We start from the raw sequence: 11075 nt of genomic DNA, 5'->3' as shown, positions 1-11075 counted from the left end.
TCTTTCTCTCTTTCTCTCTTTCTCTCTTTCTCTCTTTCTATCTTTCTCTCTTTCTCTCTTTCTTTTTTCCAAGACAGGGTTTCTCTGTGTAGTCCTGGCTGTCCTGGAACTCACTCTGTAGACCAGGCTGGCCTCGAACTCAGAAATCCGCCTGCCTCTGCCTCCCAAGTGCTGGGATTAAAGGTGTGTGGCACCACTGCCCGGCCGATACCTCTTCTTCAATGGGATGTTAGTAAGGACTGAGTCTTTAGGAGTTTTCAAAGGGGACTAGGGGGTCTAAATCCACTACAGAGAACTGTATCTAGGGTCTTGCACACTCTAGATAAGTCCTCTTCCACTAGGCTGTATTCCCACAATGTTGGGGTTTTATGTATTCTTTGGTAATTTCATATATGAACACAATGTTTCCTGATCTGGAACCCCATTATTTATCTTGTCTGCTCAGTTGAAGACATAAGATTCAATCTTTGGCAAAGAGAGCTAGTCCTCATCTCACAGCACATATGCTGGTATCTCAACCTTGAGCTTTGAGCTCTCCACAACTATAAACACATTTCTATTGTTTATAAGTCATACATGCTATGATACATACATGTCCACACATGTACATAGCATATATATTATTGAAATGTAATGTATCCATATAGGATGGATAGCCCTTTAGCATCTGAGCTCACATAACCTTCCTGAGGCAGTCTTTCAAGGAGCTGAACCACAGACATCCATTTCAGGACTGAACTAGCTGGCAGCTTATGTACATGTTTTTTTATTGCAGATTAAACTGATGAAGGCAGTTGGTCTGGGGCTTATCAGATGTGTTATAAGTCATTTATATTTGTGAGAAAGCTTGGTGGTTGGTAGAAATGGACATGGAAATTTGACACTCATCCAGCTGTGATATAGACAACTACCCCAGAGCTTTCAAAGAGGACATGGAGGATTGGATTTCTGGTTTTACATATGTCAGTTAAGTTTTCTACCATTGAGTTGTATTCCATGAACCTTGAGATTTTTTCTATCAGTAATTTTATAAATGAAAGCAATGTGTCATATGCATGCGTATCTACCTTCATCACTTCCAAGACTACCCACCACCATCACTTCATTTTACATTGTTTCCAGTTGCTGTTCTCTTCCTCCTCTTCCTCTTCTTTATCTTCCTCCCCTTCTTTAATAACCCACTGAGACAAGTTAGATTTTTATGATTTTTTTTTACTTTTTTTTTTTCAAAACAGGTTTCTCTGTGTATCCCTGTCTGTCTTGGAACTCCCTCTGTAGATCAGGCTGGCCTGGAACTCAGAGATCCACCTGTCTCTGCCTTCAGAATGCTGTATTAAAGGTGTGCAGAACCACCACATAACAGCCATTATTTTGTACATTTTATGTGGAGACAGACCACAACTGAAATTTCCAGTTTTTCCAGGAGCTTGCTGTATAGGTCAGGCAAGTCTTAACTTGTGATCCCTGGCCTCAGATCTCTGAGCAACTAAGGTTTCAAGCCCTATGTCATCTAATCTGTCTTTTTTTTTTTTTTTAACTTTTTATGGTGCTCAAGGCTTTGTACATGTAGGGCAAGCTGTCTACCACTGCTATATCCCTAGTCTTACAACTTCTTTAAATGGTTAACACATGTATCTTAAGACATAGCAGTTTTGCTCTAGAGTGTAAAGCCAAAAATAGAATACATGAGATCACATAAAATCATTGTGATAATTTCCATACAGCTTATTAAAATCCAAGCAAAGGATGGGTACTCCCTATAATCCTATAATTCAACCTGTAATCCACCCACTGAGGAAGCCAAAGCAGCAACATGATGTGTTCAGTGCCCTCCTGGGCTACATAGAAACTGTCTCAAAGAAAAGAGGTAAGAAACAAGGACAACAGTAATGCATAGTCTGGTAAGTGGATAAAGTGTGTTGTGTGTACACTTGGATGGCATTCTACAGTAAAAGGAAACAAAAACATTATGTGAAGTGACCTAACCAGTCACAAAACGTTTTATTTATATTGGATTAGAGACAAGTCCTAGTATAGTAAGATAAAGTAATGTCATGTTTACTGTGAAGCAGGGTTAAAAGTAGTTAATGGCACTCAAAGGACCTGAGGGAATCCCTAGGGGAAGCAAGGGGGAATCTGATTTGGTGACAGGTGCATGCCTTGAGAATTTACTCAGACTTACTAAACCAGATACCTAAAAGAGATTAATCCAATCTCATCTAAACAATCCACAGTAGTCTGAGGGTTCCTGGGTGGATCCATTGCCCACCATGCTCAAGTCCTAAGATCAGTCCCTAGCACCATAGAACCAATCCACACTCAAGCTATCAAAAATGAGAAAATTGTTAAAGTCTCAAACATAACTGACACCCAGTTCAGTGTGTCTATATAGAGCTGATGAGCACAGGCATGCTGGCAGTAGGAACTTCAGTCAGTGATGTACATATAAAATGAAAACATCCTAAGTGGTCAGTCTCACTGACAGGAAGGTCTTCCCTGCCCCCGCCACTTCAAGTCAGCAGGGACTTAATACTTGAATGGTTTTGTTTATGCATTCCACCAGGAGAAGGCACCAGAAGTAATCCTTGAGACTGATTTCCCAGAGAACTGTTTCTCACCACACAGCAAATCTGTGGGCATCTTGATTCCAAATTTCACAATCTATAAGATTGTACATTTGTTACTCTGGTTGTAAGTTACTGAAGTTATGATTTTTATTTTGCTTCAGAGATGTGGGTCTTGTTATCATGCCCCAGGGTTATGAATCCGTTTATCTTGGCCTTCAAATATTTGAGGCCACTGATGCTGTGAGTGCAGTTTGTAGTTTATGATCTTTTGGGAACATCATTATAAAGGCAAAAATCAAGTTTCCTGTTGTTAGTTATAAATATGAGAAAACATAGACTTGCTAAGTGAAGATACAGGATTTTGATGTAGTCAAGCTTCTGTAATCTACAGTCTCTGAAGCATCCACTTCATTTGAAGAGGATCTGGGGCTTGGAGAAGAGGAGAGTGAGGATGGGAGAAGACAGTGGAAGAAAGGAAGGAAGGAAATAAGGAAGGACAAACCAATTGAGAAAAAGAAGTAAGGAAGGGGGAATGAAAGGAAAAAAGAAGGAAGGAAGAAAGGAAGGAGGAATGAAAGAAAGAAGAAGGAAGGATTAAAAGGAGGAAGGAAGAAAGAAGGAGCCTAGTTTCAATGAAGGGTTAAAGACGACCTGGGTACTTATCGTTTACACATCCACACTGTTATGGAAACTTTTATTAAGATCAATAAAAATTTGCCCAGAAAAATAAGATGTAACACATGAAGGGCACCGCATACATGTCTGAAAGAGAAAACATTTGGATTAGAAATGATTCTCTGAGTGTCGGAACAAAAAAATAGACCTTAAACCTCAGAATGACCCCTCCTGCCCTCATTCCCACACCCCTTTCCTGTTACCGAACACTACAGCACGGTTTCCCTGAGCCCCGTTTAGCTCCTGGATCTTCTGGGGCAGAGTCTTGGTCCAGAACTGCAGCCTTCTGGCCTTCAGGGCTTGGCCCACAGTAGGCTGAGTGTTCAGCTGTAGATACTGCTCATCTTGATCCAACACAGGCCAGTAGGGTAGACCCTCGCTGTTGGGGTTCCTGTGGATATGCCAGCCAGCAAGGAAGAGTGAAGGTCTCTCACCCAAAGCCTGAAGCTGATATTTGGTGAAAGCAGTGGATAAGCAGACCAATGGCCTCAGGGGAGAGATGGTCTGGTGTACTGATATAGATACAAGTGTCACCACCATTGTCTACTCCATGAGATACAAGGGCAGCTGGCTAGTTTTGTGTTTCTCTCTCAGATGCAAAATCTAAAGAACAGTATCACAATAGTGCAACTCATCCACCCAGTCTCTGTGGGATGAACAGTAACTAAAAGCTAGAAGGTATCTGCCTGAGTGTGCCCTGGCTGAAGACTATCATGTAATTAAGGACACATGTATACTAGTAGAACATATCCACACTGGGACCCTAGATGAAGACTTGATTATAAAGAGGTTGAGGATGGGGTATATTCTCACCCATTTCGGGCAAAGTTGGCCCAGTACTTCATCACCCTCCTGTTCAGCAGCTTCTCCTCCTCAGTGAGGTCAACTATAGATAGAAGGAGACAAGAGTCCAAGTCTGAGCCTCCTCATGCAGGTGACAACTCATGCTCTCCTACAGAAACCACAGCCCAAGGGTGAACCCTAGGCCTGGTATATACCCTCTTCTCTCCCACTCCGCATCCGGGATCCATCCACAGCACTACTTGATGTTTCTCAGGTTCATTTCTACAGCACTGTGCTCTCATTCCTTTTAGTACAAGCCAAACTAGGAAAGGTTCATATTCTAACCCAAGGAAATTTTAAGGGGAGCTTGGAGGCTGCTTTTTTTTTTTTAAAGCTCATGTATGGTAAACACTTGATCCTGTCACCTCCCAGACTCTCATTTTCTTCAAAGGGATAGAGAGCTCAATAATCCCTTGGTAACCCAACTGATGCTCAATTCAACTCTAGCAAACCATAAAACATTCACATTTCATGCCGCAGAAATAGGAGCCGAAGACAAAGAGAACATCATCCCCATGGTCTGCCTTGGGATAGAATGGCCTGACATGCTTGATGAAGCTGAGCAGATGCTGGAACTCATAGAAGTACACAGGAGCCTGGGAACCTGGAAGGGAGGGCACATGTTGACATGACTTCTCATATGGAACTTATCTGCCTAAGCTTTGATAACAAGATACCTTGCTCTACAGTTATCTGGAATCACAGTTGAGTGGTGAGATCCAGACTGGAGCACTGGAAAGGGAAACCTTTGTTAAACAGAGACCCTGGCATTCCCAGCTGAGTAGATGGTAAGACACTGAGGGTAACTAACATGTTTCCTCTTCTAGCCCTGGATAGGATGCCAGCCTTTACACTAGACATAAAGATTTAGTGGGGGAAAGCTGCCTGCTCTCAGAGACTTGACCAAAACATGGCCCTGGCCTGGACACTGCAGAGTTGACCTGGGTCCCACAGATCTGAGCACTCCCTGTCCTTGCTCTAGTCTCTGATGTACTCACGCTGGAAATGTGCCACTTGGAGGGCTGGGATCGCAAACATGAAGTCCTCCAGCATCTCTCTGAACTGTGCTTTGAGAGTCTCTGGGTCCTCAGTGTCCCCCATGTACTCTTCCAATAGCAGGTCACTACATTCTGGAGGCAGCATCTACACCAGAAGGAATCAGGAAGAATGGGTCTATGGGTAAAGTTAGAAGCTTTGAATGATCCTGCATAGAAACACACACACATACACACACATACACACAAACACAAACTCACAGAGAGAGAGGGGAGAAGGGAGGGAGGGAGGGGGGGAGGGAAGGAGGGGGAGGGGAAGGAAGGGGGAGGAGGAACGAAGAGACATCTAGGAACATATACGGGGACCTTCTCTATCTCCACAGGAGCCAAGGTCTCTCTCACCATCTTTGCTACAGTGCTCTTCAGATCAACTGGCAGGGTCTCTCTGGTTATCTTCTCTATGATATGATAAATGCCCATAATCTGGTGGGCAGAGGATAGTCTTAAGTATTGTATGATTTGGAACTACATCAAGGTATCTCTGAGTTCACACCACCCACCATTTGAGTTTATGTTCTTGGAGATTTAGAACTAGATCTCACCGTGGGGATTCCCCAGCCACATTCATCTGTGTTGACACCAATGATGCTGGGGACAGGATGAAAATCCTTAGAGGCCAACAGCTCCTGAGGGTGCTTGGGTAGGAACTTCCCATCCACCACTCCAGGGATCATCTTGAAGACCTACACAGCATTGATGGTCAGTGCTGAAGATCATTCATATAAATTTTCTAATGCCCATGACTATCCACAGCAATTCCCTCTATCCTATCTCATCCCAGGTTTCTATGCACACTCTAGGAAGAACTTGACATTATAATTAGTTTTTCTTGTTCTTTTTGCACACAATACTGAAAGGGCACCAAACCATGGAGATGAGTTAGGACATTTGAGTAGTAAGTAATGATAATCCCACATTCTGTTCATCATGTCCTCCAAGACACACAATTCTCCCAACCTGGTTAATAGCCAGGATCTCTTGTTCACTCTTTGCTCGAAGGCAGTGTATCATGGCTTCTGAGTCTGGGGCCTCACATCCAGATAGGTTGGCTACTGTCTGTAAATGGAACAGACAATGGTTAGCTTATCCCTCCTAGCAGGGACCAGAGTTTCTTTGATTCTAGCAGATGTCATTATTCCTAAATACCACATCTTAATGTTTGTTGTGTATGAACGGAGGAAACAGAAGTTTTCACATTTTCTGTTGCTCAGAGGTGACGACAGCTGGGAAAGGACATTTTCCCAGCATATTAATTTTTTGTTGGTTTGGTGTGTTTGTGTGTGCATGCTTGTGTTACTCATGGATGACCATAGGTATGAAAGCACATTTTGTCTATAAAAGTCAGAGAACAATTTCAGCTGTTACATGTCACCCTATCCCTTGTTCACAATTGTCTACAACAGCTTAGCTGGCCTATGACGTTCCAGGGAGTCTTCTGTTTTTGTTTCCTGTAACTCCATAGGAACACTTGGTTTTCTTAAACATATTAAAACCACCAGATTTGTATGGGTTCAGAGGATTTGAACTTGGGACCTCACACTTGCACAGCAAACACTTTTACCAGCTGGCTCTTTCCTTCAATTCATGTGTTCCTGTTAGATTTCCATTTTATCAACTCAACACAAGCCAGGATCATCAGGAAAGAGGAAATTCAATTGAGAATATTGCCTCTATCTGATTGATCCATAGGCAAGTTTGGGCATTTTCCTGAGAAACGATGGGGCAGAAGAGCCCTCTTCACTGTAGGCAGTGCCACCCATTGCAGGTGTTCTGGGTTGTGTAAGAAAGCAAACTGAGGAAGCCATGGGTAACAAGCCAGTAAGCAAGTTGCTCTTTGGCCTCTGATTCAGTTCTGGCCTCCAGGTACATGCCTAAGTACATACCTCCCTTCAACTTAGATTATAAGTTGTGAGCTAAAATAAACCTGTACCTTCTGAAGGAGCTTTTAACGATGGCATTTATCACAGTGATAAGAAACCAACTGGGAAACCATGCATAAGTGTTTTTGCCAAAGACAGAAGCCACTGGATAGAAATTTGCTGTCATATAGCATGCTCAGCATATATAAAATTCACTTAACTGAGCACCAGGTACCCAGAGGCAATGACTGAGGTAGCATTCTAGGGGCTAGTATTCTTTTTTTTTTTTTTTAAAAAAATATTTATTTAATGTATATCTTCACACACACAGGAAGAAGGCATCAGATCCCATTACAGATGGTTGTGAGCCACCATGTGGTTGCTGGGAATTGAACTCAGAACCTCTGGAAGAGCAGTCAGTGCTCTTAGCCACTGAGCCATCTCTCCAGCCCCGGGGCTAGTATTCTTGAGGACACTTACCTTATAGACCACCTCAGAAGTGTCAGAGATGAGGCCAGGCAGCAGGGCCACTCCACTCTGCATAATGGCTCCATGAAAGAGTCCTTTGGACATGGGGGACACAACATGGGAAGACACACTTGTACCTCCTGCTGAGACTCCAAATATAGTGACCCTGTCACGGTTGCCTCCAAAGTAAGCGATATTTTTCTGCACCCAGCATAGGGCAGCCACTTGGTCCAGGTATCCCCAGTTGCCTCTGGCATGCTGGTCTCCAGTGCTGAGAAGTAGCAGGAAGAAGAATTGCATGGCTGCCCATGTACTACTTAGTCCCCATTACCCAGCCCAGTCCCAGGCTTACCTGAAGAAGCCAAGGATCCCCAAGCGATACTGGATGGAGACAATTACTATTTCCTCAGTAGCTGCCAGTGTGGATGCATCATTCATGGAAGCCCATCCTCCAACCAGTGCACCACCGTGAATCCATACCATCACCTGGAGACAGCAACTCAGATGCCAGGAGGCCCACACACATCCCAAGCTCATCTACACTGCCCACTAGGTTATCAACTGCTTTGTTCTGTGCAGGTCAACCTATAAAGAGATCTCCTCAGGATCTCAGGAAGTGAGCCACAGATGAGGTGCCTTAGGCCTGTGAGCATGTTTCTATTCATGGTTTACCAAAAACAAATCTCAGCACGGATTAGACTCTAGATCTGAATTAAAGTCACTGTTACTCTCAGACCCATCTAAGTGGAACAAAAACTGAAGTGTCTTCCTAAGTGACTTTCCTGATTGCTAATCAGATTGGGCATCAGATCCAAATGGCCAAACAGATAACTTGGAGCTAGAAATTTGGGTAATGTCAATATTCAGATCCTGAGTGGGTCTGCCCAGTTGATAAAGTATTCCTGGTTTAATCAAATACCTAGACCCTCTTACCTTTCAGGGTGCCAGGTCTCTGAGTCACACACACAGGCTTAGGTATCTCACCATGGGATGACATGACTTTCTTGAACCCCCAAACATAAGACTACTAATAAGAGTCTAAACTATAGTGGAGCTCAGAGTTATTTTATCCCTTCTCATCTTCCAGAGAAAGCAATGAACTCTTCCCCAGTTGACCATAGCCTGACACTCACAGGCAGATTTGAGCCCTCCTGGGCATGAGCTGGTGTGTAGATGTTGAGATATAGGCAGTCCTCAGACATAGGAAGCATGGTCAACTTCATCTCCTTCATACCTTCTAAATTCATTATATCAGTCTGCAGACACCTAGTGAAAATGGAAGACAGGAAGTCCGATGTATGTGGTGGTCAAACATATATCTTAGTCTGAATTTTCTCTTAGCCACTTACAGCTGCTGCTTTCCACTGTGGCCTGCTAGTATGATTCTTCTCTAAAGTCCCTACCACAGTAAAGGCCACCAGTCCTGTGCAAATGGAAATGGAGCTGGATTTTTCAGAGAGGTCTCTTGACATGTAGTGATATTCTGGGAGCTATTATATGGAGACTTCTCTCAGCCTCTATGAAAATGATAGGCATTCTGTTCCAACATTCAGTCCTTATGTGTGTACAATTTAAATCCTGATGTGGTCGTTAGTTTTGATTGTTGACTTGACACACTGTTGAATCACCAGGGGAAAGAATCTTACTGAGGGATTGTCTAGACCCTGTTGGCTGGTCGGCATGCCAGTGGAAAGTTATCTTAGTAGTGTCCTTTGCAGTAGGAATAACTGCCCATGGTAGGAGGCACCATACCCTAGGAAGAGACCTTCTGGATTGTATAAGAATAGACAGTTAGTGAAGGTTAGTAGGTATGCATGTGTCCTTTAAACTCTGTACCTCATTATGGATGGGCTGCAATAAGCTCTCTTAGACTTCTGCCTCTGTGGTTTCTCACCAATAGTTGATTATAACCTGGAATTGTGACCCATAATAAAATCTGTCTTCACTAATTTGCTCATGTAAGGATTCTTTATCACAGAAATACAAAGGGACCTAAGATAGAATTGAGTAGACAGTACCATTCCATAGGGTAGTGAGACATTCTTCAGTTCATCTCCAAGTACCAATAAGGTACCGTCACAGGGGTGGTAAAGAATGGGCTCAGTCTCTGCTCCTTACTGAAGTACCTTTAACTAAGTCTCTATAGATGCCAAGCTCTGATCCAGAAGGCTGGCACTGTTTTTCTACTGTAATCCTTAGCACACTTGTCAGAAACATGCAGTGGAGATGCCCCTCAGCACAGGCAGAAAGCTGTTATAGAGCTGAGGTGGAGGAAGCACTTCACTGTGGCCTAGAGCACAGGCCTGAAGACCCCTAGGTCCCAGAACTTACATGGCCGGCTGTAAGGTCCCATCTCTCACACCACTCCATGGCTCAGGCTCTTCAGGAGGTGCAAAGCGCAGTGGTCCTACAGGAGGCTTGGCGAAGGGAATTCCCAGGAAGGCATGGATACCAGATTTAGTGTCTTTTATGTGGACAAAACTGCCTCTCACCTGACCCATGTGTGTGTTCCTGATGGGGCTGGTTGAGTTCTGGCCTGTAAGTGGAGAGATGCCATCAGTTGATACCACACTTGGGAATTTATACCTCATCATCACCATGGTACATGGGGAAGGTAAGCTAGGTCATCTCTGTTCAGCAGTAGAATGTGGAAATGAGGGCTTCCGGACTGCCTAGAGACAGAAACCTTGTCCACTGACCCTCTTGCAAACTGACATGGCTCTTACCTAGCCAAAAAAGTGACAGGCTAAGAGCCACTTGGCATTATGAAGGACTTATTATCATTATCCAAGTTCAGCAGTATTTCTAGCCACAACCACAGATAGAGGAGAGACATGTCCTTCTTGTTCTTTTGTCCCTGTTGCCTCCTCAGTATGTGCTAATATCAGACATCTCTGACCCCTGTGTGTCCTGGTGGGACATTAGAAAGCACACAATCCCCATGCTGTCATCTGTCATTCTCCTCCTGTTTTCTTTTGCCTCCCTGTTGCCTTCCATCCTACAAGCTCAGCCTCTGATTCTACAGAATTAGGGCAGCTCTGACCCAAGTCTCCTGTTTTCATTTGATAGTCTCACCATGTACATGCTGGAGGAGAAGCAGGAGCCCATAGGCTACAACATGCACCCAACCAGGGAGTGTAGCCAATGGCATGGTTGAATCTCAGGTTTAAAGCTGTGCTGCTGCAAGATGAGAGTCTGACAGCAGGAAACAGAACGGATCTGCCTTGCCCAGGCAGGAATTTGTACCTTTATGGGTGTAGGTGTGGACATTTGGTTGGGTGGGGCAAAGTTCTCATTGTAAGACTTGATAAGGTAGAAGCCACAGGAAGCCAGTAGACAGCAGGCAGGGCAAAGCCATTTCTGCAGTTTCTGCTCCTTCCCTGGCCTTCTGGACAGACACAGCATGGTATCTGTATTCCTTCTGGAATGCCAGGATCCCTGACCTCCAATATGAAATCATCATCATCCCTGGCTCTTTTACTCACCAACTCAATGTAGGTGCTGGTGTAAAATTAGGGAGCAAAAAGCTGTAACAGGAGAAGTCATGGGGCTCCTGTCAAAAGGTACACAGTCAGGATTCCAACATAAAGAGAAGAACAAGGGGAGGA

The 11075-nt window shown here is 44.0% G+C and overlaps 1 protein-coding gene across 1 annotated transcript; it reads right to left on the bottom strand.

Moving 5' to 3' along the window:
• Nucleotides 1–3419: 3419 nt before the first annotated feature.
• On the bottom strand, nt 3420–10618 carry LOC114630955 (pyrethroid hydrolase Ces2a-like). The gene is made up of 12 exons (XM_028779262.1): nt 10543–10618; nt 9799–10003; nt 8601–8733; nt 7820–7953; nt 7480–7738; nt 6098–6196; nt 5683–5823; nt 5483–5563; nt 5084–5228; nt 4552–4689; nt 4056–4128; nt 3420–3633 (listed from the first exon to the last, which is right to left on the bottom strand). Exons 1-12 carry the CDS (start codon nt 10616–10618, stop codon nt 3420–3422), a joined length of 1698 nt encoding a protein of 565 aa, XP_028635095.1.
• Between the last annotated feature and the right edge of the window lie 457 nt (nt 10619–11075).

The sequence above is a fragment of the Grammomys surdaster genome, unplaced genomic scaffold (assembly GCF_004785775.1).
Source record: "Grammomys surdaster isolate TR1022 unplaced genomic scaffold, NIH_TR_1.0 349, whole genome shotgun sequence".
NCBI lineage: Eukaryota > Metazoa > Chordata > Mammalia > Rodentia > Muridae > Grammomys > Grammomys surdaster.
The sequence above is the reverse complement of the archived record's forward strand: the minus strand, read 5'-3'. Positions and strand labels throughout refer to the sequence as shown.